We start from the raw sequence: 26,736 nt of genomic DNA, 5'->3' as shown, positions 1-26,736 counted from the left end.
ACTGGTTGAAAAAAAGCATCAACAAACCCACTCTTGCCGAGTATTGGATTTATAATACTATCGTTGAAAAGGCTGGTATTGGAGAAGATAAATCCAATGTGGCTATGACTATGCTTGCTCTTTAAGCATTTCAGAAACTGGAAGGTCTTCAAGTTGAAGCATCAGGATTGCGTTATGATGTTTGCGAGCCATAATAACGAATAATGGACGAAAAGCTTGATACTGGTGAAAAAGAGGTCAAAAGGAGGAACAAGGCCCGCAATACTTCTGTAAATCTTCTGCGGACGTGGGATTCATTGCCCTTGAGATCACGGCGATCACGGCGTGTGTTTTATTCTTCAGACTGGTTGGCCACGTTTTCACAAACCGTAGCTGGTGTCTGCCTATCAGACACTGGACGTTAAGGCACCAAGCACCAAGCACCAAGTTTTTATCATGCTGCAATTTGCTTCTCCTCAACAAAACTCATCAAGGCCTATCGCACTGCATCTGAGGAGCCTTTCTTCTGGCAGGCTGACATGGCGTGGGAGCTCTTTCACCGACTGAGCAAGACGTCGATCGACTTTTACCTCAAGACCCGTGCTGAACAAGGCTACAATGTCATCCAAGTCGCTGTTACCGGCTGTGTGAATGGCACGGCACGCACTAACTTTTACAACGAGATGCCATTTACGAACGAAAACCCAGCTACTCCAAATGAGACTTTCTTTGAATTGGTGGACTGGACTGTGGATTTGGCTGCTAGCTACGGCATTCTCATCGCTCTTGTGCCGACCTGGGGCATGTACGTCAATGGACAGCAAAGTGCCCATCTTTAACGAGTCAATGCCTACGACTATGGCAAGTTCATTGGGTCCCGTTACCCTGGTCTGCCAAAGGTTCTAGGCGGTGACTCGAATGTGCTTTGGTCGTGGAACATGTCGTTGGTTCAGGCGGCATACAACGAGAACCCAGACCAGGACTTTACCAGCATGATGACCCCCATTGAGGACACGACAGCAGTGTGGTCGGCTATGCGTGCTGGTCTCAAGGAAGCCGAGCGCGACCTTGGTTACGATTCAATGATCCTATTTCACCCCACGAATAGCTGGATCGTCAAACCCGAGGTGACGCCACTGCCGTACGGCCACGCTATGCTACCAAACGAGGAAGATCGCGTATCGGTTGACTGGTCACGCTCTACTAGATCCGACGTATTCACTCCGATAGGCGGCTGGGACTCCACAAAGAACTACGAGAATATCGTCGAGATGCGTGACAAGTTCACTGGTCCTGTACTCGATTTGGAGAACCACTACGAGGGAGCTCACATTAACTTTAACGCAGAGAAACCGATGCGGAATGCTTCTCATATCCGCACTGGGCTGTCCCACGCGGTTTACAATGGTGCCACGGGATTCGCATACGGTGCTCAGAGCGTGTGGCAACTGTACGAACCGAAATCAAACCTGCTGGAAGAGAGTCTCTTTTACAATCCTTTACTTAACCAGAATGAATCGGGATCGTGGCGCGAGGACATTTACTTTGAAGGTGGCATGCAAGCTCAGTACGTCACGAAGCTTCTCCGCAACCTCTCCACCGCAAACCTGGAGCAGCTAGAACCAGCACGTGAAATCCTCGCCAGTCCTAGCAACCACACCGGTAAGTCGGTCAACACGTTTGAGGGCACCAGGTACATCTCGATTCTAACTTCAAAGGCACGGGACCACTACTTCGTGTATACTGGCCACGGTGACTCGTTCAGTCTGCAGCTAGACAATGGATCGGGAAGTCGTTCGGGCAGCGCGACGTGGTTCTCACCACGCGATGGTCAGTATTACGCGAGCTTTACTGTGAGCGTTCCGGAGGGTGGCAATGATACCCGAGTGGACTTCACCCCACCGACGACCGGTAGCATCGACAATGACTGGCTTCTAGTGCTGGAGTTTTAGGCTTCTGGTACAGTGCTGCTGCGCCTGCGTATGAACAAAATTGCTGTGAAAAACGGTTGATGCATTCCCATTGTTAGATGCGGTCTTGCTGTTGCTGTGGGCTTAGAAACATCTTGATGATCGAGAGTGCCCTCTTGCAAATATCTTCGACTACAACCGATCTGAACAACGTAGACTGTATCTACTGCGAGAGTTAGAGAGTACGTGGCGTAGGAACCACCCATGCAACGATATCACAAACCATTAATGAGTAGTTCGAAGAACCTGCTAGATAGGAATCATGAGTGGCCGATGACCATTATGATCACGTGCTGGTCTGCAGCTGAGCAAACACGGCACTGAGAATGAGACAGGCAACCTTCCATCGTACGTCGAAGTAATCAGCTTCTGAAGGAGGCAGTCATTGCCAGTGGCAACTCCAGAGGTAGCAGATAACTTCTCGGCGCTGGACTCCATTGTAAATGACGTGCGTCAACTTGACGGTCAAGTGCTTGACCGGTGTATACACTCGTATAATGCTCTAAATCATGTATACATTGCAATGTATACTGATTTCACCGGCAACTTGGTCGATCTTGAACACAGGCTAGATCAACCGAGCACATTTGATGCCATTGCATGAAACAGCGAACCGGACCACGGACTGCTCAATGCCCGCGGTCTTCCGTTTCGCAGTCGTAGCGTGCGTGTGATCACGACAAAGCCAACGTGAAGTCCACCGATCGTGGCTGCGAGTGCGTTGCCCATCAAACTTTGATAAGCAAAGCGGCTGAAGGATGCATGAAAAATCCACTGCTGCCCCGAAAACAAGCAGATTTCCCGCCCAGTCATCATTGACACGTCCAGTTGGCCGTCGGAGGAGCGAACGTTGCCGACAAGTGCCAACTAACCCATCGAATCTGCATGAATGCTTTACGAAAAGGACGGCTTTGCCTCCATGCAACAGCTCATCGCCTGGAAAAGATTTACAAGATGCTTGGCGGATAAATTATCCTAGACGAGGAGCACTTCAAGATTCAGGATACGCCTCCCTTAGTCGAAACTGATTTCGAGCAATCGGTAAAAACGGGGTATCCAACGTAAGTTGTCCATTCAAAGTAGTGTACTTGTCATTTGTATTGAGGTGAAAAAAAACAGGTTGCTTGAAGAGAGCCACAAACGCGATCCTTGTGCTCAGTCTCACTTGGCAAAAGCACGCGGACGTGACAAGCTTCAGAGCAAGAACCAAGGACTGAGATCAGCCATGTCAGGCTTCTTCATTGACCCCAAAGACCTCCCGGACGGTGGCTACGGCCTCATCCAGGTGCTCTTCCTGGGCGCCGTCTACGGCTTCGTGCTCTTCAACGCGAGCAACCTCATCTCGGACGGCAGTGAGCTGCTGCTGCTCGTTCCATCCATGGCCGGCATCGTTGGCAGCGTCGTGTTGCCCGTACTGGGCGCCGTGCCCGACGGTGCTATCGTGCTCTTCTCTGGTATGGGCCCAAACGCCCAAGAGCAGGTCTCCGTGGGCGTCGGTGCACTCGCCGGCTCCACCATCATGCTACTCACTATCCCATGGGCGCTCAGTGTCTACGCCGGCCGCGTCAACATCGACGAGAACGGCCGTGGCAACTACGTGCGTCCCAAGGGCGACCAGCACTGGGCTAAGCTCATGCCGCCTGGAAACAGGAACCTGACCAAGACTGGCGTCGTGCTCTTCGACGAGATCCCGTCCACGGCCAGAACCATGATCCTCACGAGCTTAATCTACCTCATCCTACAAGTGCCTGCTCTATTCTACACTGGCACCGCTGCAGAGGATGCCAAGGCTGACAACGCCCAGGTGGCCAAGGCCGAGAAGCCCTTCGCTATCGTAGCTTTTGTCATCTCTATGATCTCCTTTGTTCTCTACCTCTACTGGAACGTGCAGCGCTCCTCGGAGGTCAAAGAGGACGTCATTGACGAGGTCCGTGTCGCTGCAATCCGTGAAGGTGAGATCAGTCTGTCCGGTATCTTGGCTAAAGAAGTGGCCCACCTGAAGATGGAGTCGCCCACCAGCACGACGCCTCTCAACGCCACTCGCGAACAGTTCGACCGCGTTGCGGACGTCATCCGTCCATTCTTCCATGCATACGACAAGAACCGTGACCACCGCATGGATGCCGATGAGTTGCAGTTGTTTTTCAAGGACTTGGGTGAGAATGTCTCGCGTGAAGAGGCAGAGAGGTGGATGGCTGCGGCCGACAAGGACAAGAGCGGATTCATCGAGTTCAACGAGCTGGTGGAGGCCACGCTACGCTACCTGTTGGCTAAGTACGAGAACGAGATGCAAGGCCGCTCGTCCGTCTCGATGAAGCGTGTGGTGGTCGAGCAGCAGTACTCACTGGCTATCCCTCCTGCTGAGGACGATGAAGAGGAAGAAGAGGAAGTCCCTGAAGACCTCGCTCATCTGTCCATTGCTGAGCAACAGAAGAAGATCAAGATCCGTTCGGCGTACATGATGTTCCTGGGCACGGCTCTTGTGCTGCTGTTCTCGGACCCGATGGTTGACGTGCTGTCTGAGGTTGGCGCTCGCACGGGCATTCCGGCGTTCTACGTGTCGTTCGTGGTGGCTCCGCTGGCTTCGAACGCCAGTGAGCTCATCGCTGCCTACAACTACGCGCAGAAGAAGACGTCCAAGACGATCTCCATCTCGGTGGCTGCTCTTCTGGGTGCTGCATGCATGAACAACACCTTCTGTCTGGGTATCTTCGCGGCGCTTATGTCGTTCAAGAGCGGTGGCCTGGTGTGGGAGTTCTCCGCCGAGACCTTCTCGATCCTGTTTGTGGAGTTTGTAATCGGCTACATCGCCATGAAGAAGACCCAGCGTCTGATCGACGGTCTGATTGTGCTGCTGCTGTACCCGACCTCCATCTTCCTTGTGTTCCTGCTGGAGAACGTGCTTGGCCTCGACTAAATTGTGTTTTTGGCCAGGTATTCAGCTGTGACGGACGTAGCTGAATGATCAAATTGTGTTGTGCAGCTTCCGAGGTGGTAGTGAGCTTGATAACAAGCGCATAGTAATGATCACCATTAGTTTCAACTTTTCTTCGAGTACATTTGGATACTTTTTCGGTGGCTACATGGCTACATTTGCCCAGCTGCCAAGTTGGTACAATGTGCCACTGGGAGAGGCACAAATTTGTGTAAACATGGTGTGTTTTGTCGCAGATCCCTTGTTTGTTCCTGGATTGTCGGGTTGTGTCTGACTTTCTTTTTGTATCGGACACAGGGCGTGAACGTTCGCAAGGGCCTTTACAAACAGAGAACTAGCCTTCCTAGCAGACAAGTGACCATGACGGAGGCTTTTATGGGCTACAGCGAGGACTTTGAGCAGTGCCGCGATGACGCGATGGCGGACATCCGTTCCATCCCCAAGGCTCGTGACCAGCGCGAGCGTGACGACCTGTCAGAGCGTGCACAGGGCAACATCTCGGAGGCCGAGCGCTATATGCGCATCCTCGAAAGCGAGTCGCGCGCTGGAGACTCGCAGGACCGTCGACGGATGCACCAGCAGCTGCGCACCTTTAAGTCGCAATTGGACAAGCTGAAGGCCAATCTTGAGCGCTCCAAGCTCATGGACGGCAGTCAGCAGCGTCGCCAAGCCGCCGCCCCACAAGACAACGTGGCTCGCTACCAGCAGCGCACGGACCGCATCGACGACCACCTGGATGATGCCCAGGCCATCATCGCGCGTACCGAGGCCACGGCACAGAACATTAATCGGAACTTGGCGGATCAACGCGAGCAGCTTATCAACGTCCGCTCGAACGTACGTTTGTGTAAATGGTGGATAAGTAAGAAAGAGAAGCTGATTATTGTGGATGTATGTAGGTTGATGAGACGCGTGAAGACACAGCAGAAGCGGGTATGCATCTGAAGAAGCTCAAGTGCAAGATGGCGTCGCAGATTCTGTTCCTGTACCTGGTCATCCTGGGCCTCATTGTTGTGATTATCTGGAGAGTCATTTCCAAGTTTACATAAAACACACAAAAGAGATGGGTCTTAGGAGACACCGATCACCCTTTATACCAAAACATTTTTGCGTGTAACTAAAGAACAAGGTGAATTGCTTTTTTTTATTATGCATGCTGCGAACATGATAGGGCATTTTACATTTTATCGAGGTAACGTGAAACTGCAATTTTAGGTGGAGTATTGAAAACCGCCATTCGAGACCGTCTACTCTCCTGGCAGTTAGCTGCTTGGCGAGCTTTTTGGTTGCTAGATGATATCCCCGACGGAGCGTGGTGACGATAGTCGGCTTCCTGTTCCACTTTCCAACTCTACGGGACGTCGGAAGATCGACAAGGTGTTGAAAAAGCCAGCGGCAAATACGACGTTGGTGCAATCGGGACAGACTGTAGCACGAGGCTATGTTCCTGCTGAGTTGTTATCTCCATCAGGAAGTAGCAACCAGTACTCACGAACATCAACGAGGAAGCGGGCAATATCTAACGATTCGCCACGAACACTGGATGGCTTTCTGCTCTTAGACTGGTGTCGAGGTTGGTTGCAAACCGCCAACTCTTTATCAGATTTACGTCATTGTTGTTAGAATTCGTTTGTTCCTTGTAGTGGAGTTTCCTGACGAAGTCGTCCAGGCAGTTTTGAGCGACATGCACATTACAGACGTTGTGGCTGAGGACCTACTCTTTTTCACTAACTTGACACGGTTAGATATGAGTGACAACGAGGTTTGAGATATTATTTTGAAAGGCTCAAAGCGTGAATATGCAAAGCTGATTGTCAATTTGTCGTTTTATACTGAAAAAATGTAGGCCCCATTAGAACCGTTTGGGTGCCTGCCAGCGCTCGTCGAGTTGGACTTCCAGTGTAACGCGTTAGAAGAGGTCATGCTCAACAATGGTTTCCAGAGTCTTGAGGTACGAACCACATTGAACTTGCTTAAGAAATTATGTTGTCGGCACTCATTAACTTGTTTTTCGTAGGTTCTGAATTTATCCTTCAACTGTTTAGGATCGAAAGACCTTGAGGAGCTCTCGAATCTGTTGCGTATTCGCGAGCTATATCTTGGTAGCAATCGAATTCGATCATTACCACCGATTATGGATCGCTTTTCTCGACTCGAGACATTATCTCTGGAAAGCAACAATATTTCTGGACAGGAAGTTTTTTCCTTTATCGCCATCATGCCTCGCCTACGGAATCTAAACCTGAGTTACAACAAGATTACTGGTTTTCCTGAGGTACGTTGTCCAGGAGATTAATAATTGGTGACGGTGTATTCATTGCCTATGATAGTCTGCGTTGACTTTAGAAGAAAAGCGTGGTGCTGGGTTCTACAATCTCATCTACCTCAATCTCGCGCACAACATGATTACCGAGGAAGAAGCTGTTGTACACACTACTGAGCTACGAAGCTTGCGAAAGCTCATACTCTATGGCAATCCTCTGGCTCACGCCGCGGTCACCTCATACGACCCAACCAAGCTGGCGTACGATCCTGTACCGAGTTTGACAGCAATATTGAATGAAAGAACAGCGGATCAAATTACAATGACTATTATGGTGGCGTACCCCGCCACAAAGAAGAAGAAGCTGCACTCCATGTCCTGTTACGAACACGTCGAGATTTATAAAATGATTCCGAACGAGGTGGTTCTCCAATCTCCATTCCACACACGAACAACCGAGTTCATGCCGACAGTCAATCCAGACACTGTCACGGATAAAGAACTCCTATCAAAACGACAGGTGCGTGGCTTAGCTTATTGTTGTTGGACTTACTTTTGACAAACAGTACTTTCATATATTGATGATAGTCCGATACTCCATCAACACCTATGAGGAGGCGTACGTACTAGTACCAAGATGAAGAATCTAGCTTCACATCGTTGCTGACAGGTCTAACTGATTTGTTTTCGCATCTACTGCAGAATTGAAGTATAATCCCAATGACACTACCTTTCTGACGGGTGTGGGCATTGAAGATGTTCTTGCGGGTGCTGGGTCGTCAAATGAAGTAAGACCATCTACCGTATAAATGGATTCATTTGGTTTTGCTAATGTACACGATCAGCTTCCTGCAGTTCCAGCTTGTATGATCACGCGGTCGCTGGCTGTAGATTCAAAAGTAAGATATACGCATTCGTATCTGTAAATCGGCATTCTAACCTTTAACGGGTAGGACCTTCCGGCTATGAACACAAGAATGGCAGTCAATGCTCTCCGTTACCAGCTTGAACACCCGCTGACATCTCATGATGACTCTCAGCTCTACCCTGCCCATTCTCAGCAACCCACTCAAGCTTATATGGCAAGCAAGATTATGGCAGATACAACATGAATCCTTAATCTAACTTATTTAAATGCTGGTAGCAACGACAACGTCCTCGACGCCCGCTTCCGTCGAGGAAAGAATCACCAACTTCGCCAAGTCGATGTCGCGTAAACAATGAAAGTGGAATTTCTAAGCTCAAAGGTAAAGACTGGCAGAGGCTACAGTTAGCATTGCAATAAATGCAATATTTGACTGATGATGCAACGAAGGTTCTCAACGTGTAGATGACGCTCTCACCGAGTTGAGCCATCAAGTTTCAAGTACTTGGGACCGTCGGCCATGTACGTATCTAAGGGAGGGGGTTGTCGAACTGTTTGATACTAACGAAGTTTATCGTTCCAGTAAATGGATCCGAACAAGGCGTTGACAGAGCGCTAGACTCCCTTATCACCACGGCCAACAAGCTCAACTTGACGTACAAATCCTCACCCCAAGGATCTGGACAAACTCGAAAAGCATAAAAGCAGTATGCAACGAGCACTCATCTCTATTATATACCAAACCTCTGACCTAAAAGCCCCAGAGAACTGCGGTGCGTTTGTGTTTGACGAGTTCCCTCTTTATGTTGACTTGTAGTGGGTCAGTCGGTACAACAGCACACGTCCTCGAGCATTACCAACTGCGAAGTAGCCGCTGTTCGGACTGAAGTCCATTGCTGACACGTAGTGCAGTGGCGTGTGTGCCGTTGGCCAGTTGGAGAATACCGTAAGAGACGGCATGTGCACCATCTTCAACGAGTCCTTGGCATCATTAGAAGCCATCGCCAAAATCTCCGAGTTCGCGTTGAACTTGAGGTGGTCGACCTGAGTGGTAAGGTTCATCAATGCCTTCCGCGGCTTGGGCTTGGCCGTCAGACCAGCGTTATCGTAAATGTTGACCACACCGCTCTTCGAACCAGCAGCGTAGTGTTTGCCGCTAGCGGCCAGTGCGTGGTTGCCTAGACTACCTTCATCGTCGTGGACGAACACACACCGCCGAGTACGCATATCCCACTTGTAAATCTGTCCGTCCGAGCCTGTGCTAATCAGATAGCGGTCGTTCTCGCAGAAAACCGCCGAGTTGACAGTACCGTTCATCTTGAGAGTGCCAATCGACTCGTACGACTTGGCTGAAACCACATCCAAGTAGCCATTGCTTCCCAGGAACACAATCGTCTCTCCGCTGTCAGAGACGACGAATTTTTCACGCTTCCTCTCCTTCCGTCCATATAGACCAGGGATCTTGGTGATCTTGCCGGCCTCGATGTCGTACGAGAAGAAATACTGGCGAGGTCCGGTCAAAACCGCACGGTCTCCACCGAGCGTAAACTTGGCGTCCAAAATGGGGAGATCCTGCACGAAGACGTTCTCGATATTGGCGTTGTTGCTGCCGTCCACTTGGAAAAGATGCAGCGTCTTGTCTAGACCCGCTGTCAGCATAATCTGTCCGTTCGGGTGGAACTGCACCGATTGGATAACGGCATTGGACGGCGCATGCTGATTGGCGTCCTTCATGCGGGCGACCTCTAATGAGCCCTGGGGCAGCAGCTCGCCAGAGTCCTCAATCATCTTGCCGGTACTGCGGATTAGCTCAGCCTCCTCATCGTCGCTATCATCTGAGTCCACCTGGCGATCCCCCAAGAAGTTCTTGGGGTCTGCCCACGAGACAGCACCGTGCGCTGACTGGTAGCTGCAATAAACAAGACAAAAAGAGAATAAATGAGCACAATTCCTGCATCCCAGTGCGAATAGAGCGTGGATATTGGATATTGCACGTACAAAGTCTTGAGGCGACGGTTGAGCTCCTTTCCATCAACGACCGTGTCCTCCTCGGTCTTGCGGAGCTTACGAAGCTGTGGCTGTTCCTCCAAGTTCACCTCGACATCGTCATCGTCATCGTCTACCCAGGCAGCTTTGAGTTTAAGCGAGGTCTTGTCTTGTTCGCCTTTGCCCTGGTTCTTGCGCTTGTTTCTCTTCTTCTGCGGTTTGGTCTGGAACACTTCCTCGACCAGAAGCTTCTCCGCCTCGGACACGGGTGCACGCTTGCCCATGCTTGATGAAGAGCTACTGTAAACGAGCTTTGTATGGCCGCGAGTGTCTGCACCAATGAAGCACAAATTGTACCCACTATCTGGAACAATTATCGTTACTTCAAAATGTAACGATAGGGCGGTTACGGAGGGGCGACATCTCTTCACAATATTTTAATCAAGTGAATCCGACCGTACAAATCCAACGATGCGCCTGCCCGCACGCGTCCACAGTTTTTTTCTCAACCTCATTATTGAAAACGGAAGACGAAGCGCAGGACACGACACGTGATCATCTCCGCGCGGACAAACAAGAACAGGAACAGGTCCACAGACACAGCAGATCGACCACAGGCAGGTGTCTGTGCTAACTTAGCAAGCTAAAAGCTACCCCCTTTCCAGAGAACATGCCATGCCCAGCAGTAGTCACCGTGGAGGCTTTGTCCCATCCAGAGAAGCGAGTGGACTCGCCACGAGCGTTTTGTAACTCTCCATCGTCCATCTCGGACGTCGATTTCAGCCGTAGCTCGACGGACAAGGCGATGCCAGACAGCGACAAGGTGCGTCCCCTTTGATGGGTTTAATGGTTTTTTGAGAGTGATGGTCGTGTCTAATTTTGTGTCTTTTTGGGTTTTATTAGATCGACAACACCAACACAGAATCAGGTGATGAGCTTGAGGCTCAGGACGGTATGCGTGCCCTGCGCCCGGCATCAGGTTCCGTTGATATTAATGAGGCTCTTGCGCATCCTGTGAGCAGCTCCCAGTCGCTCAAGCGCAAAGCTGACCAAGAGACTGAGGAGGAACAGCATCAAGTGACCAAGAAGGCCAAGACGGAGGAGAAGCAGCTCACGCCCGCTGAAGCGGACAGTGATTATCTACCTACTGACATTGAGGAGGATGAGGAGGGCTTATACGAGCACCCCCAGTCCTCCGTATCTCGTGATGGCTATGCTGATATTGGCTGTGCTCCTGGATATGATTCCGCTGCTGATGTTGAATGTAGCAGCGAGTCACCGCGACGCAGCCGCCGCACACTCTACATTGAGTACTGGAGCAGGACGGACGAGTGCAAGGAGCGCAAGTGGGACCACCTTGACGAGATCGCCGAGAATTTTGGGTCTGCTGAGGAACACATTTTTGCTACGACTCTGAAGGGTAGAACTGCGTTCCTGGAACCCAATATGTTTCCCTATGACACTCCTGCAGGCATCGAGCACTGGACGCTGTGGCATGTCAAGGACCTGAATCATGAACAGGTGAAGCAGTACGTGGAGAACTGGATTGATGCCAACGCACCGCATGTGGAGAGGTGGAACTATGATGACAACCCGGAGAGGTCCATCGATATCTTTCACGTACACGTGTATTTCCAGGTGGCGGAGGGTCTCACAGTGTTACAAGATCGCAAGGTGGAGGATCTAGTGCATGAACTGGACTGACTGGTTCCGCTCACATGTGCTACAGGGTTTAGGTCGCTCGCGTCCGCGCGCTCCTTCACCCACTCTTGTACTCAAGTCCATCATAAGTTATCCAGGTAATGTGGTGTTCCCTCGCCGGCCCAAGACCATTATTTATGCTCGGTAATCATAGTCGATGCTATCGAGCTTGAGCGGGCCAACGGGCGAGTGGATCACCACCATGACCTACTGGTAGCGTTCAGTTTGCGTTGCACTCTTAAACGATAAACTCCGCAATACACGTCGATACTAAACAAACTTGTTTCTTTTGTGAGCGATTCATGAATTCTTGGACTTCAGGTTGATGACTGAGCATCAAATCTGACGTGCAAACATCAGAATGCTGGTTGGTACCTTCATAAATAAACTTTCAAAATTTCTACTCTTACAATATCCCCATAAGTCAAACGTATACTGACTGTATCACATATCGTATTCTACGGGTATAATATTTACAGATCTCTTGAGTAATGTATGCCTCACTGCAGGTAACCCATAAAACCTTGGGCATCATTCGAAAGGAAGCGGAGCTACTCAGCCCCGCACCAGCCCGCTCTCAGCATCCGCAGGCACGTCCACAGCGCCTCAGCCACGCCATCGCCTTCTTCCCGCATTTCGCGTGCTTCTTGTCGCTCTCCCCGCGTCGCTGTGGCCCGTACGAGGTCACAGGTCATGCCAGTCCGCAGAGGCATCGTGGCCTCCGTCGTGCGGACACTGAGCTTCCACGTGGCCACATTCGCCTTCGCATTCGTAAGGGCAGTCCTCTTAGCCGCTTCCGGGCTGTTAACACTGCTCGTGGTTGGCTGTCTGCTTGTCGGTTCGTCTCAATTCGCTCGAAAGCTCACTAGGATCCTTTGGAAGACTGAACTGGCTATCGACGGGCTCGTAGCGGACGAGGATGAGCTGTGGCCAGCATTGAGGCGGTGCGGATCAAGTCAAAGCCGTGAGAGCGCCGCCCAAGGGCCAGTATTGGGGGAGGTGACGCTCCCGGTGATGTTGTTATCGCTATTGTACTTTTTGGTGTTCAAATGGATCTTGGACCTGATCTTCAGTGTCGTGCCGCTGGTACTATGGGTCGTGAGTATTGCTCAAGTGTTACCGAAAGATGCAGGGCTCTCGGACGTGAACATCGTGTCCACGGGGACTACAGCTGCTCAGGTATTTGCGGCGGTAGCTTTCGCCTTCTTAGCGCATCAATTGGGGGTAACATCCGCTAGAGGATTGCTGTTCGTGTCAAGAAGTGTAGCAGGAATGTTATTCTCGAGGAGTGAGCGAGAGGAGTGCAGCGAACAGAGCAGAGATGGAGCGGTTGTGATAGAAAGTAGAATTGGACAAGAAGAGCGTCATATTGGAGCTGCGGCGTCGAATAATTATGGAACGATGGGTGGAAAGCATTCACGTTCACGACAAGGAAGTGGCAACGTGTCGGTGTCGAACGAGAAGCAGTCGGCTGAAGCTGTTACCAGGAATTTGTACGAGGAACGCCGAAGTGGCAGCGATTCGAATATATTGAGAACAAGAGGGCCAAGAGATATGAAACAGCAGCCAGCGAGCTTCGATGGTGCATACGTAGCTCCAGGGATGTCTTCAATACCTTCGGAAAGGCCGTTGCCCCATGCAGAACGGGCTTTTCAAGAAGATATGGATCATGACCACGATCAGGAGTTTCAGATGTGCTGCTGTAAGGTTATCATCAAGTCTGATGCTAAAGGAACCGATGGTAGTGACGGTCAGCACGGGAGTGGTGGTCGTGGTGGCCGGGGAGGCGGAGGTAGGGGGAATAGCAGAGGAGGGCTGACATGGGGTCGAGGTAGAGGACGAGATGGACTGCGATTTGATCAAATGAGGCTGGATATGCGTGGTCGATCACCTTTTCCAGCTTTTAATGGTGAATATTCACCATGGGATCCTCGGTGGCGTGAACAATGGTTAGAACATTGGTCGCATTGGCATGGCTGGAGGTGGCCACATATTGACCAGAGAAGACAGCGTAAAGATCGACGAGGACGACGTCGGCGTAATAGCTTCGATGATATGTATGCTGTCGCTGTCCCAGTGGCCACGACTCTTTCGGATGCTGAAGACGATATGGTCAAGAAGGAACCAGCGCACAAAAGTATGTATGAGGCGCTGGATTTAACTCCGTCAGCCCCGCCTCTTTCGTCCCAACCGCCTCGTCGGGGAAGTTTCGATTCTCATTTGGTGCCAGATTTTCGAGAACAAGGAGATAATGACCGTCACCACCGTGACTCGATGCACAAGAGCTGGTCTGAACCTATTGGCCGTCAGGAGTACAGTCACGGAAGTGAAGCGATGGGCACCTCCGAGTCAGATGAAGACGAAAGTGACGATGATTTTCAACAACCCGGATCGAAAAAAGATGACACTAGAAGTGTGCTGTTACGGGGACAACATCAACACACGGGTAGTTCTTCCAAGAGTGCATTACGTGGTAAAAGAGAGGTGGCTGGTGAGGCTGATGGAGAGTGGGTTGACGATAAATTGCACCAAAAGCATGCCGAGTGGAAGCAAAGGCGCTATGAAAGGAAAGTGCAGAAATACGAGCAAAAACTTCGTGCAGCCCAAGAAAAACTTGAAAAACGACGTGAAGAGCATGTTGGTCGTAAGGAGAGATCTATTGACGCGAGAGAACGCGATAAGTATGCAAGAGAGATCGAACAAGCAGCCGATGAAGCGTTTCAGGCACGTGGGACTACTATGCAGATGCAATTGCAGTCGTCGGGAGATGCAAAAGCTAGTGCTCCTCGTCACACAACGCCAGTAGCACCTCCAGTTCCAACTGCTCCGGTAGTACCTCCAGCTGCACCACCCGCTCCTGTAGCTCCACCAGTTAGACGTGCGCCTGTAAAAAGCACGGGCGGCGACCCAAGGAAGCGAGCACTTTCATCTCGCGTCCGAGGCCGACCAAGTACACTGTCAGACCATCAAGTGCGCTCCAGCAGCGATACTGCTGAACAACTAGACAGGGTGGAGCGTGATGAGCAAGAAAATAAACGGTCGGTGAGTATCGCTCCAGTTTCTCAAGCTGGATCATCGCGCGATATCAGTGACCTTGAAATCCTGGGCCACTATGGAAATATTGCCCGTGAATATGAAGACGACGACGTGACAAATATGCGAGCTTATGCGCCGCTGAGTTATACGGATAGCCCCCCACAGTACATCACGGCTCTGGATACAAGTCCGATCTACCGAGGCTCGTCGGAGCAACCAGATTACGACAGCTTCTCGCCCATGAATTCACCCAGAAGTAGTGGAGTAGGACGTGGGTCTTTTGAGGCCGATCATGACTACGACTTGCTGTCTCCGACCAACAGTATACACGACGCGGAGTTCCCGACGGACAAGTTCCAGCAAGTGTACCGTTCGATCCAGATGGCTGCTGTGCCTGAGCCTCGCCAGGCTGCATCAACGATAGTAGCTGAGGAAGGCGGTTTGGATGCGAAATCAGAGTTCAAAGGGGTACCCGGTCGTCGCGATCGTGTGAACTTCAGTGCATTTGCCCCACCGAGCGTATGTCCATCGCCGAAACCGTTCCAGTTCACAGTTTGGGCGTTCCTGTTGAACCAGCGATCTGAAATGCAAGAGATAGCCAAGAGCGACCACCCTGAGGCTCGAAAACTTTCACTTGAGTCCAAACTGGATGTCCGTCGTGGTGCTCTTGTGCACGTGACACTTGAAGTACCCAATGGTTTCGAAGTGCTGAATGGTGCGACACAAGGCTTTGCGTGGGAAGGAGAAATCTCGAGTGTTGACTACGACGTGGTGTGCACAGAGGGCGCTGCGTTTGGGCGTGTATTGTTCAAAGCGAGAATCACCGTCGGTTCGTCTGTCGCCGTACTGAACTCGTTCGTGTTGGTCGGCTCGCATGTGATGGATACTAGCGAGCTAGAAGCCGATGTGCTCGAAGGATGGATGGATGTGATGGAACAGACGTATCGCGAGATCCCGTTTCGATCGCTCGAGATGAAGGAACTTGTAGGACAAGGATATTTCGGAGACGCGTATCGCGCGTCACTGAATGGTCAGGATGTGGTGGTGAAAACCATTCGAGCTAGCGAGTTCGGTGAAACTACGTCGCAGATTGTTCGCGAGTTCCAGCACGAGGCTGCGATGTTGAATATGTTTGGTCATCACCCCTGCATCGTGCCATTCGTGGGTGCTTCTACTGACACGAAGTTCCCGTTGGCTTTGGTGACCAAGTATCTTCCGTATGGCAGTTTGGAAGACAACCTACGTGGTAGTTCTTCACTCTCGATTGATGAGCGAACTGGAATGTTAAAGGACGCTGCTGCTGGACTGCTCAATATCCACGAAGGTGGCTTTATTCACCGTGACCTCGCTGCGCGCAACTGTCTCGTGGACCAAGGCAATCACGTACGAATCTGCGACTTTGGGCTCTGTCGTCGCGTGCGATCCGAGACGGCAGGGATGGTTATGAAAGACGCTGTGGGCCCAGTAAAGTATATGGCGCCGGAGTCATTGCAGCCTCCTCACGCGTTCTCGTACGACTCAGATGTCTACATGTTTGGTGTGTTAATGTGGGAGACCTACACGAGTTCGCAACCGTTTGCGTCGCTGACTCCTGTCGAGGCTATGATGCATGTTCTACGTGGTGAACGTCTTCCTGTTCCCAAGGAGCTACCTGAATCTCTTCAGAATCTGATGCAGAACTGTTTCCATGACTCACCCGCCGAACGTCCGTCCATGCAGGAAGTGCTCACTGCGTTGGACCACTCGTTGATCTCGAGCCAACGTGCATCAGCAGCGATCGCTGCTAGAACTGCGGTCGCAACAGCCAGTGCCAATGCTGCGACCTCCACCGCAATGGCCAAGTCCGTCGCATCGAGGAGCAATCAGCAAGACCGATCCATTTGGGTATAACGCGAGTTATGTACGTAGTTTCTGATGTTAGTTTCCTGATTATGTGTAATAACGGACAAACAAGTTATTGAATTGATGTTTCTCTAGCGTCCGTTGAGATCTCTGTCGTCCCCTAAAGTGAAAAAAATCTCCTCGAAAAGTACTCCAAACCTTCCTTAACCATGGAGAACTTCACGAAACATCAAGACACCGGCACAGACACGATCCAATGCTGTGGCACGAAGATTGCAACGAAGAATGTGTTCGTACTCAATGCTACTGTAGACTCGATGGTTTCGTCCGGAATCATTATGCCTCTGGCGTCCGAACAAGGTCATTCCACTAGTGAATCGATGATATCGTTGTTGCGAGAAAACCAGAAAAAGGAGTTGACGCACGACGGAATGAAGGGATTCGTTGGCTCGACAGACACACAGAAAGTATCTTGGGTTACATCAAGCGGTTCTCCGAAGTTCATGAGTAGTGGCAAGCCTCGCTGCACGTATCCAGGGTGCATGAAGCAAGTTCAGTTGAAAGGTCTGTGTCGTGCACATGGTGGACGCAGACTCTGCTCGGAACCAGGTTGCACTAAGGTGGTCAACTTGAAAGGCAAATGTATTGCTCATGGCGGTATCAACATTTGCTCGGAATCTGGTTGCGTTAAGAAAGCGTGGCTTCATGGCAAGTGCAGTGCTCATGGAGGAGTGAAACGCTGTCGTGAAGAAGGATGCTCGAAAACGGTCCATGCTCGTGGTCGGTGTTGCAAACATGGTGGAGTTGTGCGGTGCTCCGTTGCAGGGTGTGTCAATCAAGTTATAACGATGGGGAAGTGCGCAGCACATGGAGGAGGTAAGCGTTGTTCACAACCAGGCTGCACCAAGCTTCGGTACAGAAACGGAAAATGCACTGCGCATGGAGGCGGAGCACGATGCACGCACCCAGGTTGTACCAGACTTCAGAACAAGAATGGCAAATGTTGCTCGCATGGTGGGAGTCCTCAGTGCTCGCATCCGGGCTGCGAGAAACGTGTCGTGACGAGAGGCAAGTGCTCGAACCATGGTGGTGCAAAGCGATGCTCCACTCGCGGATGCCGGAAGATTGCTGGGCCAAGTGGCTTGTGCCCTGCTCACACTGAGAATTGAATTAGCAAGTACTGGAAGAAATCTTCGCATATTTTTCCTTTTTTATATAACGGTATTAGCATTTAGCATTGCTGTTACTACTTGCAATGCACACATTTTGTACTGTGGTTTGTATGTAAAGTGGCTTGAAATCACAGAAGCCAGGCAACTTGACAAGGGAAACGGATACATTTCCTTGTGATTCATTACCGCAACATTGTCACTTCGAAGATTTCCCTTTCACTTCCAAGTGCAACAAATGGTTTCGTCACGATTCACACCCGAGCATGATGAGCTTCTGCTTTCCGTTGCCGGGCGCCACGGCACATGGCCAGAGCGAGTGCAGGCGTTCACCGACGAGCTCCATAAGAGGAGCGATTTCCTGCCAATGCCCGAGCCAGCTTTCACGTTGCTGGAGATTCGAAACCACTTGAATGAACTGTGTAAAATTGTTCCAATTGGGTTGGTCAAGTCTCTCTCGTCGGGTTGGTACCCCAAGCGAACAGAGCTACTGCAAACCATCGACAATAACACAGTAGGGGAGTCCAATGAAGTGAAGACCGTGCTGTTCAATCACGCAGTCAAGGAGAAAGGTTGGAGCTTCATTGCAACACTTGAGCAAGTCAAGTGGAAACTGGGGCGGTTGCCTAGGAACAACCAACACACTGGAACAGCAAGTGCACCTGCACTGTCCACTTCTTCTCGACAAAGCTCTGGTATGAAACGTCCCAGCACTAACAGCACTGGAACTTGGATTAAGAGCAAGCGCCAACACGTTGAAAATGATGCCACAACGGAGAGTGATAAGCCCGCAACAAACACCATCCTTCCCGTGGTTGATCATGTCGAGAATGACTCCTGTCTGGTTGACAATGGTTTCGAGGGGGAGTGTATCGTCACAGAGAGCGATGGAAGTGACATTGGGCGCATTGAAGGTGACGGTGCTCCTGGTGTTTCGAGGGGAGAACCAGTTCCTTCTCCAGAGTCTGGAAATGGTGCTGGAACAGCTAAAGCTCATGGACACCAACGTGGAGAGATTAACGTGTGCCGAGACGTGAGAACTGAAGTGGAACAGACGAGGATTGACAACCAGAACGAAGCAGAAGAAACAATGACTGCTCACTTACGCTCGCTAGTGAACAACAAGCTGATGAGTGATGTGGTGTTCGTTGGTAAGTTTCTGCTCTCAGCACGGCTACCTGACTGTACAATGACTGATTGTTGTTTTTTTTTCAGTTGAAGGCACCGACATTTTTGCGCACAAGTGCATCTGCATACGCAGCCCATTCTTTAAAACCCTGCTTTCTGCGGAGGTAAGCCTCATTCTACCTTTTGTATCATAAGCTTACTTCGCACTTGTAGAATTGAGAAAGAATGCTTACTTGTGCTATGCATGATGTTGTAGAGTTCACAAAACAGATTTCTCTGTGTGAAGATAACTGATGTAAGTTGTGCGGCGTTCCTAGCCTTGATCGACTACGTGTACACCGACCAAGTAAACGTATCGAGTGATAATGTGGAACTGTTTGTCGCTGCTGATCGGGTAAATCTTTGCGCGGCATTGAAGTTTTTCAGTGATGCTAATTCTCTTCTGTGAGCGTAGTTTGGTATTGAAAGTCTCAAGCAACAATGCTCGAAGAAATTGCTAGACTCACTGTGCGTTGACAACGCTGCCAACACACTGCTCGCGGCAATACAGCACCACGATCCAGTGCTACGTGACGCGTGCTTCACCTTCACACTTCGCAACCTTGAAAAGGTCTCAAAAACGAAATCTTTTCACGAGATGGCAAGACGTGACCCCGAGATGGTGGTCAAGATCGTGCAGAAGGTGTCAAGTCTTGTCCACATCTCCTAACTGGTGGGCTATTTCATTGGATACTCGTAAATTTTGCATTGATTCAGGTAAAATCAATCACCGTTTCTTTATTTCAAGCTTCTCTAAAGCCGTGTTCCTTTGTCTTCTGGTCAGAAAAGCTTTATCTTCTCCGGATTAGTGCTGCCGTCACTGCACTAACGATAACAGCGCCCGCGATAGCAGCTGTACGGATCTGGTTGGGTGAGAAATCACGGTTTAAACTCTCGTTAACGAACGAGGTAACCTTCGACCAAACGTTTGTCGGTGGCAGCTCATCGAGGTGCTTGATCATCAGTTCTCCTTCACCCTCCACTTCAAAACCCAATCGTCTGTAGAAGTTCCGGACACCGACACCGGCAATCACAGCCATCTTCTTGTACCCGTGAGCTCGAGCGATTTCCTCCGCCTTCATCATCAGTTGCGTACCGAAGCCTGTGTGTTGAGCGTGAGAGCCTTCTGCATCCACCGAGGTACTACTTTTCTTCTTCTTGCTAATTGCAGCCACTAGTTGACCATAAACGTGGAGCTCTCGGATCAACGCAGCATCTTCAAGCTCCGGAAACACACCGCCACCAGGAGTTTGCGAGAGCCGCAGCCGAGCAAATCCACAAATCTTGGAGCGATCTGGAGTCTCGAAGCTGATGAAGTACTCATCACCTTCGTTGGCCTCGTACTCACGGATGACACACTCCGCAGAGGCAATTGCAGCGTCGTCAGTCTTCACTTCACGGCATCGGATACACTTACAGGGTGTGCCTCGCTCGATCATCTTGTTGCCAATCACTTGACGCAGATTCGGCTCATCCATTCCTCCTAGAATGTACTGACTCGGGATATCGCGGATCACACGGTTCAGACGAATCCATGGGTGCACTTCAGCCTTCACATCCATCAGCAACTCAATGAGTTTGTCATCACCGTACGGCACGTAGCTGCCTTCATCGTACCACTTCTTGATTACAGTCCAAGGGGTGATCTCACACGGGTAAATCTTCCACTGATCAGCTTGCAAATTCGGCGTATGCAGGACATACTCGAACATTGCGCGATCCTTTTCCGGGTCGCTACCAGGAAGGTTCGGCATCAAGTGAATGTCCGTCTTGTAGCAACAGTCACGCAGCAGCTTCAGTGCCTGTACCGCTTGAGCTAACGTATGTCCACGGTTGATCTTCTTCAAGATACCATCATCCGTGTGCTGGATACCGAGCTGCACACGTGTGCATCCGTATCTCCGGAATCGACGCAGCTCTTCTGGCGTGATGCAATCCGGACGTGTCTCCAGCGTGATACCGATGATCTTCACCGCTGCTGTTTCATTCTCGAGCTTTTCTTCGTCCAAGCTGTGACGTTCACGCTTCTCTCGGTCGAAAAAAGTGTTGGCTGCATAGAACAAGTCGCGGATGAAGGTCTCCTGGTATTCTACAGGGTAACTGGCCCACGTTCCTCCGAGAACTAATAGCTCGATCTTGTCAACTGGATGGCCGTTCATCGCCAGCGTCACACAACGGTCACAAAACTGCAGCACTGGGTCGAAGTCGTTCCGGTTCGCTCGGAGCACGCTCGGCTCGTCGTGCAAGTAGCTTCTCGGCTGGTCTGGCTCATTGGGACAATAGTAGCAGTTCCACTGGCAACTGAACTTTTGTTTCTTGCCGTTTACGGTCGGGTACGGACTGGTGAGCACTGTGACGACTAGGACACCCGACTGACTCTTCTGGGCCTTCTTGACGAGTAACTTTTCCAGTGCCAAGCCCTTAGGCGCTGTACCCTTTTGCACTAATAGTCCAAGGACAAATTTCATCTGGGACTTCTTGGGTAGACACTTGAATTTGCGTCGCAAGAGTACGAAAACCTTCTCGAGCTCACGAGCTGTTTGTGGGTCGTGTTCGACCAAAAAGAGACCCATTTCTTCATATTTGGGCAGCTCGTCCACAGGTACAAGCTTGTCCCAAGTGGCGTAGATGTCGTCTAGCCCCGTGTTCTTCCAGTTTGGGTCTTGGCTGCGCTTGTAGGTCGCAGGATCGTTTACGTCGGGCTTGGGAACCTCGATGGACTCGATATCCGCTTCTGTCGTGGTCTGTGGCAGGGTTGAGGAGCTCGACATTGCAGGAGAAGGAGAGCAAGTATTGGCAGCAGTGGTGCAAGTGGTTGCGGACTCGGAGGCGGCCGAAGAGGCCGATGCGAGAGTCTGCACGTCTGCCATGCTGACGATTGGTACTGGTGGTCAAGGCTGTTAAATCCGATCAGCCAATCAAAAAAATTGTTTTGTAGGGCAAGTGTTTTAAACTTTTTCTTCTATTTAACAGGCGGTCTCGCTAAGAAGGGCGAACAGAGGAATCGAACTCGGTGAAACCTCGGGTTTGTTTTCAACTGTAATTAGCAAATGTGCGCGTTGATATCAAGAAATTCAATTGGGCCATTGAACGGCGGAATGCTTACCTACGTGAACAAACTCCTTCATGTGATGAAACTACCTTGTCAGATGCAAAAAAAAGAGAATGAAGTGGGAATTTATTGGCATTCTATCGCCTATGTTTTGTGAATGTGTTGTCGAGCTTGCGCGCAGAGTTATCAACTGCAATGATTTAAGGGCTGCGCTGTGGTTTAGCGATCGACCTCGAATAAAATCTACATGTCAATTAGGATCTTGTTGGGTGATATTTGGATTCCGCAGTCTAACGACATTTCAACGAAATCGTTAAATGTCGCGAAATCACTTGGTTTTATTATTAAATTTGCTGCTATAACATTCCTGCAGGCTGTTTTGTTGGCTTACAGTTCATCATTTTCGCTTAGATTCAGCTTCATATCGCAAATGGGACTATCGGGACTATAAATAGTCCGATATAAAATTTCAATGTTGTTGCGTCAGTTGGTGGTGATCAAACGATTCAAGAAGTCTACCGCCATGATGCTGCTAGCAGGCGTGATCTGCGTGTGCACAGCAGTGGTTGCAACCTACGTTACCATGTTTATGACCATTGGGATGCGGTCCCAAGTACTGCGTGCATTGCTACTGCACGTGTTGGCCCTGTGCCAAGGTGTCAAGCTCAAATGGGTGACCGACCCGGACCTCGCGTTCCACGTTCTCAAGTCAACAGCAGATAAAGGCGAGATGATTGAGGCAAGACTGGCGTTGCCAGCCTGGAGCCCTGTCGTCTCGCTCGAGTCGGTTAATGGGGAACAATGGCGCCGGATGAAGACGCAGTTCATGAAACTGACTCAAGTATTGCAGCCCATCTCCCAGCTCACGACCATTTTCGAGAGCCGTGGACAAGAACTACTGAAGGCCAACGTGGTGATTGACGCCCTCAAGTTGAATGAGCTTTCGGTTGCCTGCTTCTACGAGTGGGTCTTTGAACGGGAGTTTGACAGTAAAAAATTTGCCGAGGTTTGTCAAGCCACGTGGGAGTGGCGGAAGCAAATTGCGCTTAAAGGATTCGCTGACTGTGGCGTGAAGAAGCGTACGATTGAGTGGTGCGTGGAGGAGATCATACGCACTCCTCGATTGTACGATTTATTTGGAGAGAAATGGGTGAAACCGGAATACTATTCGCTCATTTTGCAGCCGTTCGTGCTCTCACCGGCGATCAACCTCACGGATGTCGCTGTGGTGGTTAAAGAGTGGATTAAAACTACACCAGCGACGCAGCCAGTTACGCCAGAGATTATTCGACAGTGTGTCTGCAGTGCTCATCCGTTCCCAGTGGTTGAGCGATACTTTCCGTGTGGTGACGCTGCGATGGATATTGCCCCGAATACCCACGTTCTGATCCCGCTGGATGAGATGGCGGGCGATGCATTCGCTGCTGGGGTCGATTTGACGTTTGGCGCAGGATCTCGCGTTTGTGTGGGACGTCACATGGCCATGAAAGCAATGGTTGGCCTGTTCACGGATAGTATGGTGCGGTCTGATAAGTTCCAGCCAAGACTCAACCACAAATACTCGGGTCGCCATAACGATGGAGAGGAAACTGCGATCGAAACTCTGTACCAGGTGCAGTTTGTGGTAAGAACACTTACCGCTACTCTCATTGATCGCGTCAAAAGAAACCTCCGCAGATACTTGAAAACATGTTGATTGCAGCAGATACGGACAAAGCAACTCAGGAAAAAGGAGGATTGCCAATTTCCGACATCGTAATCATGCATTTGGCGTACAATTTAAATCATTTTTTCTCAACATGACATGTGTGCTCAAGATGCTGTACATTTTGTGCATAAGTATGTCGAGTGTCCAAGTGACCACACACTATTCATGCCCGTCCTTGATTCCGATGTCAAGAGGACATTTCTATCTACCACATCACTATACGCATAGAAATCTAACGCTGTTGTAGAATCTGCAAGGCCAACTCGATGTTGTTCCGTGCCATATCCAAGAACGACGGGGTTTTCGAGACCGTATCGAAGTTCTTGAGTGTAAAGGCGAAACACTCGTCTCGGAGCGACGGAGAGTTGTGTTGGTCCGCTGCTTGAAGGATGCTAGCGACATTGTCGACATTCACTGACTTCAGGAGTTTCTGAGCACAAAGCCGCTTGAGGCTCTCGATGCCATACTGTAGCAACAAAACTAGCTTAGCTACCGTGATGAATAGTTTAAATGAACAAGCGCACGCACCCGATCCGCGGCAACAAACAGCTCTTTGACATCGTCATCCGCAACAGCAAGACGATCGGTGTATACATACTCTAACAGTGAAAGGAATGTCGCTCGACTGACATCTGAAATCTCAACTTCACCAGCTGTGCTTTCCTTCATCTAATCAAAGCATATCTCAGTAATTAGTTCTAGATTTCTTCATTAAAAACCTCTTGTAGGTCGTACCTCTCCAGTGAACATGGCCTTGAAGTAGTTGCAGCGAACACAGAGACTCTTGTGACCAAAGATCGGTTCTCCTTCGACTATACACAAAGCAGAGTCGTTAGTTAGGAAACACTAACTTTGCGTTTGTAGGAAGACTGTTCTTACCGATAAACGTAACGTCACTCATGAGTTGATTGTTGACGAGTGAGCGCAAGTGGGCAATAGCTGAGCCTTCTTCATCTGGCTCCAAATCTTCCTGAGTCTTGGATGTGGTCTTCTTCTCAGGCAAGTGGATCTGTTTGAAGCTGGCCGCTTCGTTGTGCTCGCTCAAAACGATCAAGTTGTCGTCACTAACGCACCCAGTAGGAGCGTTGCTCTTGGGAGAAGAACCAGAGTACGCTATAGTTTCCCACGTGTTCGATTCTGTAAGAAAAAAAATGCCAAGTCAGTAAAATATTTTGTGATCATCGTGATAGTGCCATCGCCGTACCAAGATCGAGCTCGTACAGATTCGGATCCGTCTGTCCGCCAAACACAATCAGGGAATTGTTGTGCAAGGTCACAAGTGGGTGGTGGCAACCTGTCGGAGCCGTGCCTTTGGTCTCGAGACTTGACCAAACGCGGGTCTCTATGTACACAATTCGTTGAACGCTAGTTAGAATAAAATATTCGCGCCAACAAGAGATCGAGAATAAATGTCGTACCGAAGTTGAAAACGTGGACGTCGTTGAGATAGCCCAGGTCGTGGTCGTATCCTCCGAAGAGCAGGCAGCTCTGGTTGTATACAATCATCGAGGCTCCTTCACTAGTATCCAAACAAGCAAACGCGTTAGTTCATGTTCAAACTCGTAAAAAAAAATAGCCAGTAGCTGCAGTTTTACCGAGGGTATGGGACTTCTCCGGTGGTGCGAATCAAAGACCATGAGTTGGTTTCTAGTACATTCGCAAAACAAGAAAACGTTAGTGAGAAGGACATTTCACATGGCAGATTTCTTGTAAAAACACACCCAAGTTAAAAGAATGCATGTCGTTAACGTGGCGACCAGAGTCCAGTCTGCCATATTCGCTGGAGCTGCGGCTTGACATTGACTCGCGGTCGTAGTGGCTATCACTTCCGCCGAAGATATACATCGCGTTGTCTGGTCATCAGAGAAATAATCAATCAGAATTGTGCATTCTCGTCCCCTGCATCAAGCAAAAACGTACCATACACCACCGCGGCGTGACCATATCTCGGCGTCGGTTGCTGTCCAGCGTTGACAAACACGTTGGTCCAGGTTTGCGTCACTGCATTCCCACAACACATATTAGTCTTGGCCAAAATCACACAATAATCTAGTGATACCGACTCACAGAAATTGTAGGAGAAGAAGTCGTTCAAGCGTCTGTCGCCGTCGTATCCGCCAAAGACGTAGAACGAGTCCTTATAGACTACAGCCGAGTGGCTCTTGCGCTGACTCGGAGCCACTCCATTGCCCAAAACCGTAGACCACTCCTTCCTAGCGAAGTTGAACTCGTAAAAGCTGTTGGTGGGGCGGATCACGGAACTGCTGCGAATCGGAGTTGCAGGAAGGTTTCGCTCTATGCAAAAACAACACGTGATAAGTCAGTTTACCGTTAAGCAAAGAGATGCACCGGAGACTTGGCAGAAAGACGATGGTCCACCCCACGAGGGTCCGAAACGTAGTCTTACCTCCATAGATATAAAGCGAGCCTTTGCGTACGGCACAGGCGTGGCCGGAGCCGATTAGAGGCGCTTCTCTCGGGTTCACACAGGGCACGGTGGCCCAGGCCGGTTGCTCGGAACTTGTCATATTGGCGATTGATTGGCGATTCCGCGACGTCGGACTGGGCAGGATCGACGCGAATCCAAGGTGTACACACGAAGTCACGTTAAAAGAGAGCGTTTGATCGTCCGATCGAAAGGTTCGGAGACTTTGCCTGACCTCCGCCGAAAGTGCTTGCTGACCTAAGACGAACGACGGCGGTGCCCGAGCGATTGGCAATCGGATGAAGACCAGCAGTGTTTGAGAAACATGCGAGGAGGTTGGGGCCGTGGAACTGGTTAATGGAAACCATGTGCATGCGACCATCTGAGCGCATTGCGTCATTATTCAGTTGCGGTGGCATTGTGCGTAAGTGCTTGAAACCTAAGACTTCCAAGAGGTGACACTGGCGCAAGATGGTTTGGCGGCACGATTCAGACAATGGTCATGCTTGTCTCCTTTACTTCTGGCGCCAGTTCGTTTACAACACCCAGCACATTGAGGTTATCTTTCGGGCTGCGACGGACGACTCGGGTCGCAATAATTACGGCCAACAACGGCCTTACAGTGGACACGTTTTCGT

The 26,736-nt window shown here is 50.3% G+C and overlaps 14 protein-coding genes across 18 annotated transcripts; 10 read left to right on the top strand and 4 right to left on the bottom strand.

Annotated features, from left to right (window-relative positions):
* Positions 1–518: 518 nt before the first annotated feature.
* Positions 519–818, top strand: PPTG_05280 (hypothetical protein; the record flags this gene model as incomplete). The annotated part of the gene is made up of 1 exon (XM_008898794.1): positions 519–818. The coding sequence occupies one exon, from the start codon at positions 519–521 to the stop codon at positions 816–818; it is 300 nt and encodes a 99-aa protein (XP_008897042.1).
* Positions 819–917: 99 nt separating this feature from the next.
* On the top strand, positions 918–1,931 carry PPTG_05279 (hypothetical protein; the record flags this gene model as incomplete). Its single annotated transcript, XM_008898793.1, has 1 exon — positions 918–1,931. The coding sequence occupies one exon, from the start codon at positions 918–920 to the stop codon at positions 1,929–1,931; it is 1,014 nt and encodes a 337-aa protein (XP_008897041.1).
* Positions 1,932–2,209: 278 nt separating this feature from the next.
* PPTG_21658 (hypothetical protein) lies at positions 2,210–2,678 on the bottom strand (the record flags this gene model as incomplete). Its single annotated transcript, XM_008899290.1, has 2 exons — positions 2,210–2,253; positions 2,564–2,678. The coding sequence occupies 2 exons, from the start codon at positions 2,676–2,678 to the stop codon at positions 2,210–2,212; spliced, it is 159 nt and encodes a 52-aa protein (XP_008897538.1).
* A 92-nt stretch (positions 2,679–2,770) lies between these two features.
* On the top strand, positions 2,771–5,120 carry PPTG_05278 (hypothetical protein). Its single transcript, XM_008898792.1, has 2 exons — positions 2,771–3,010; positions 3,069–5,120. The coding sequence occupies exon 2, from the start codon at positions 3,175–3,177 to the stop codon at positions 4,864–4,866; it is 1,692 nt and encodes a 563-aa protein (XP_008897040.1). The 5' UTR covers positions 2,771–3,010; positions 3,069–3,174; the 3' UTR covers positions 4,867–5,120.
* On the top strand, positions 5,105–6,183 carry PPTG_05277 (hypothetical protein). The gene is made up of 2 exons (XM_008898791.1): positions 5,105–5,721; positions 5,784–6,183. Exons 1-2 carry the CDS (start codon positions 5,245–5,247, stop codon positions 5,931–5,933), a joined length of 627 nt encoding a protein of 208 aa, XP_008897039.1. The 5' UTR covers positions 5,105–5,244; the 3' UTR covers positions 5,934–6,183.
* Positions 6,184–6,221: 38 nt separating this feature from the next.
* On the top strand, positions 6,222–8,766 carry PPTG_05276. Of its 2 annotated transcripts, XM_008898789.1 has the most exons (12): positions 6,222–6,457; positions 6,528–6,646; positions 6,731–6,835; positions 6,902–7,159; positions 7,215–7,667; positions 7,736–7,766; positions 7,850–7,935; positions 7,993–8,046; positions 8,101–8,229; positions 8,292–8,394; positions 8,463–8,534; positions 8,596–8,766. In XM_008898789.1, the coding sequence occupies exons 2-12, from the start codon at positions 6,569–6,571 to the stop codon at positions 8,712–8,714; spliced, it is 1,488 nt and encodes a 495-aa protein (XP_008897037.1). In that variant the 5' UTR covers positions 6,222–6,457; positions 6,528–6,568; the 3' UTR covers positions 8,715–8,766. The 2 variants fall into 2 exon arrangements, with proteins under 2 accessions (XP_008897037.1, XP_008897038.1); XM_008898790.1 differs by lacking the exon at positions 6,222–6,457 and having other exon boundaries at positions 6,498–6,646.
* Positions 8,716–10,407, bottom strand: PPTG_05275 (hypothetical protein). Its single transcript, XM_008898788.1, has 2 exons — positions 10,011–10,407; positions 8,716–9,921 (listed from the first exon to the last, which is right to left on the bottom strand). The coding sequence occupies exons 1-2, from the start codon at positions 10,280–10,282 to the stop codon at positions 8,814–8,816; spliced, it is 1,380 nt and encodes a 459-aa protein (XP_008897036.1). The 5' UTR covers positions 10,283–10,407; the 3' UTR covers positions 8,716–8,813.
* Positions 10,408–10,522: 115 nt separating this feature from the next.
* Positions 10,523–11,994, top strand: PPTG_05274 (hypothetical protein). The gene is made up of 2 exons (XM_008898787.1): positions 10,523–10,821; positions 10,902–11,994. The coding sequence occupies exons 1-2, from the start codon at positions 10,669–10,671 to the stop codon at positions 11,700–11,702; spliced, it is 954 nt and encodes a 317-aa protein (XP_008897035.1). The 5' UTR covers positions 10,523–10,668; the 3' UTR covers positions 11,703–11,994.
* Positions 11,995–12,392: 398 nt separating this feature from the next.
* Positions 12,393–16,625, top strand: PPTG_05273 (serine/threonine protein kinase; the record flags this gene model as incomplete). The annotated part of the gene is made up of 1 exon (XM_008898786.1): positions 12,393–16,625. The coding sequence occupies one exon, from the start codon at positions 12,393–12,395 to the stop codon at positions 16,623–16,625; it is 4,233 nt and encodes a 1,410-aa protein (XP_008897034.1).
* A 161-nt stretch (positions 16,626–16,786) lies between these two features.
* PPTG_05272 (hypothetical protein) lies at positions 16,787–17,746 on the top strand (the record flags this gene model as incomplete). Its single annotated transcript, XM_008898785.1, has 1 exon — positions 16,787–17,746. The coding sequence occupies one exon, from the start codon at positions 16,787–16,789 to the stop codon at positions 17,744–17,746; it is 960 nt and encodes a 319-aa protein (XP_008897033.1).
* A 238-nt stretch (positions 17,747–17,984) lies between these two features.
* PPTG_05271 lies at positions 17,985–19,798 on the top strand (the record flags this gene model as incomplete). 2 transcript variants are annotated; one of them, XM_008898783.1, is made up of 5 exons in its annotated part: positions 17,985–18,897; positions 18,962–19,038; positions 19,131–19,268; positions 19,329–19,609; positions 19,698–19,798. In XM_008898783.1, the coding sequence occupies 4 exons, from the start codon at positions 17,985–17,987 to the stop codon at positions 19,581–19,583; spliced, it is 1,383 nt and encodes a 460-aa protein (XP_008897031.1). The 2 variants fall into 2 exon arrangements, with proteins under 2 accessions (XP_008897031.1, XP_008897032.1); XM_008898784.1 differs by lacking the exon at positions 19,698–19,798 and having other exon boundaries at positions 17,985–18,879; positions 19,329–19,583.
* PPTG_05270 (hypothetical protein) lies at positions 19,510–21,822 on the bottom strand. Its single transcript, XM_008898782.1, has one exon. It carries the CDS (start codon positions 21,781–21,783, stop codon positions 19,705–19,707), a length of 2,079 nt encoding a protein of 692 aa, XP_008897030.1. The 5' UTR covers positions 21,784–21,822; the 3' UTR covers positions 19,510–19,704.
* Positions 21,823–22,405: 583 nt separating this feature from the next.
* On the top strand, positions 22,406–23,819 carry PPTG_05269 (hypothetical protein). The gene has a single exon (XM_008898781.1). It carries the CDS (start codon positions 22,438–22,440, stop codon positions 23,659–23,661), a length of 1,224 nt encoding a protein of 407 aa, XP_008897029.1. The 5' UTR covers positions 22,406–22,437; the 3' UTR covers positions 23,662–23,819.
* PPTG_05268 (hypothetical protein) lies at positions 23,697–26,357 on the bottom strand. 3 transcript variants are annotated; one of them, XM_008898778.1, is made up of 11 exons: positions 26,081–26,357; positions 25,741–25,968; positions 25,594–25,674; positions 25,395–25,526; positions 25,269–25,320; positions 25,092–25,192; positions 24,878–25,015; positions 24,553–24,810; positions 24,409–24,485; positions 24,202–24,342; positions 23,697–24,139 (listed from the first exon to the last, which is right to left on the bottom strand). In XM_008898778.1, exons 1-11 carry the CDS (start codon positions 26,199–26,201, stop codon positions 23,906–23,908), a joined length of 1,563 nt encoding a protein of 520 aa, XP_008897026.1. In that variant the 5' UTR covers positions 26,202–26,357; the 3' UTR covers positions 23,697–23,905. The 3 variants fall into 3 exon arrangements, with proteins under 3 accessions (XP_008897026.1, XP_008897028.1, XP_008897027.1); XM_008898780.1 differs by having other exon boundaries at positions 24,202–24,485; XM_008898779.1 differs by having other exon boundaries at positions 23,697–24,342.
* Positions 26,358–26,736: the final 379 nt, after the last annotated feature.

This window comes from Phytophthora parasitica (genome assembly GCF_000247585.1).
Source record: "Phytophthora parasitica INRA-310 unplaced genomic scaffold supercont2.7, whole genome shotgun sequence".
Classification (NCBI taxonomy): Eukaryota; Oomycota; class Peronosporomycetes; order Peronosporales; family Peronosporaceae; genus Phytophthora; species Phytophthora nicotianae.
Note: the sequence above shows the minus strand (reverse complement) of the source record. Positions and strands in the feature narration are given on the sequence as shown.

What these genes read in the sequence shown, in the direction of transcription:
- PPTG_05275 (XM_008898788.1), bottom strand. Translation starts at nt 10,282, where the DNA reads ATGGGCAAGCGTGCACCCGTGTCCGAGGCGGAGAAGCTTCTGGTCGAG. An exon ending in AACCGTCGCCTCAAGACTTT is followed by an intron (nt 9,922 to 10,010) that starts GTACGTGCAATA and finishes TGTTTATTGCAG; the next exon opens with CTACCAGTCAGCGCACGGTG.
- PPTG_05278 (XM_008898792.1), top strand. Translation starts at nt 3,175, where the DNA reads ATGTCAGGCTTCTTCATTGACCCCAAAGACCTCCCGGACGGTGGCTAC.
- PPTG_05274 (XM_008898787.1), top strand. Translation starts at nt 10,669, where the DNA reads ATGCCATGCCCAGCAGTAGTCACCGTGGAGGCTTTGTCCCATCCAGAG. An exon ending in CGATGCCAGACAGCGACAAG is followed by an intron (nt 10,822 to 10,901) that starts GTGCGTCCCCTT and finishes GGGTTTTATTAG; the next exon opens with ATCGACAACACCAACACAGA.
- PPTG_05269 (XM_008898781.1), top strand. Translation starts at nt 22,438, where the DNA reads ATGTTGTTGCGTCAGTTGGTGGTGATCAAACGATTCAAGAAGTCTACC.
- PPTG_05276 (XM_008898789.1), top strand. Translation starts at nt 6,569, where the DNA reads ATGCACATTACAGACGTTGTGGCTGAGGACCTACTCTTTTTCACTAAC. An exon ending in ATCAACACCTATGAGGAGGC is followed by an intron (nt 7,767 to 7,849) that starts GTACGTACTAGT and finishes CATCTACTGCAG; the next exon opens with AATTGAAGTATAATCCCAAT. An exon ending in TGGAATTTCTAAGCTCAAAG is followed by an intron (nt 8,395 to 8,462) that starts GTAAAGACTGGC and finishes GATGCAACGAAG; the next exon opens with GTTCTCAACGTGTAGATGAC.
- PPTG_05270 (XM_008898782.1), bottom strand. Translation starts at nt 21,783, where the DNA reads ATGGCAGACGTGCAGACTCTCGCATCGGCCTCTTCGGCCGCCTCCGAG.
- PPTG_05268 (XM_008898778.1), bottom strand. Translation starts at nt 26,201, where the DNA reads ATGACAAGTTCCGAGCAACCGGCCTGGGCCACCGTGCCCTGTGTGAAC. An exon ending in CTCGCTTTATATCTATGGAG is followed by an intron (nt 25,969 to 26,080) that starts GTAAGACTACGT and finishes GTTTTTGCATAG; the next exon opens with AGCGAAACCTTCCTGCAACT. An exon ending in GGAGAAGTCCCATACCCTCG is followed by an intron (nt 25,193 to 25,268) that starts GTAAAACTGCAG and finishes TTTGGATACTAG; the next exon opens with TGAAGGAGCCTCGATGATTG.
- PPTG_05277 (XM_008898791.1), top strand. Translation starts at nt 5,245, where the DNA reads ATGACGGAGGCTTTTATGGGCTACAGCGAGGACTTTGAGCAGTGCCGC. An exon ending in TTATCAACGTCCGCTCGAAC is followed by an intron (nt 5,722 to 5,783) that starts GTACGTTTGTGT and finishes GGATGTATGTAG; the next exon opens with GTTGATGAGACGCGTGAAGA.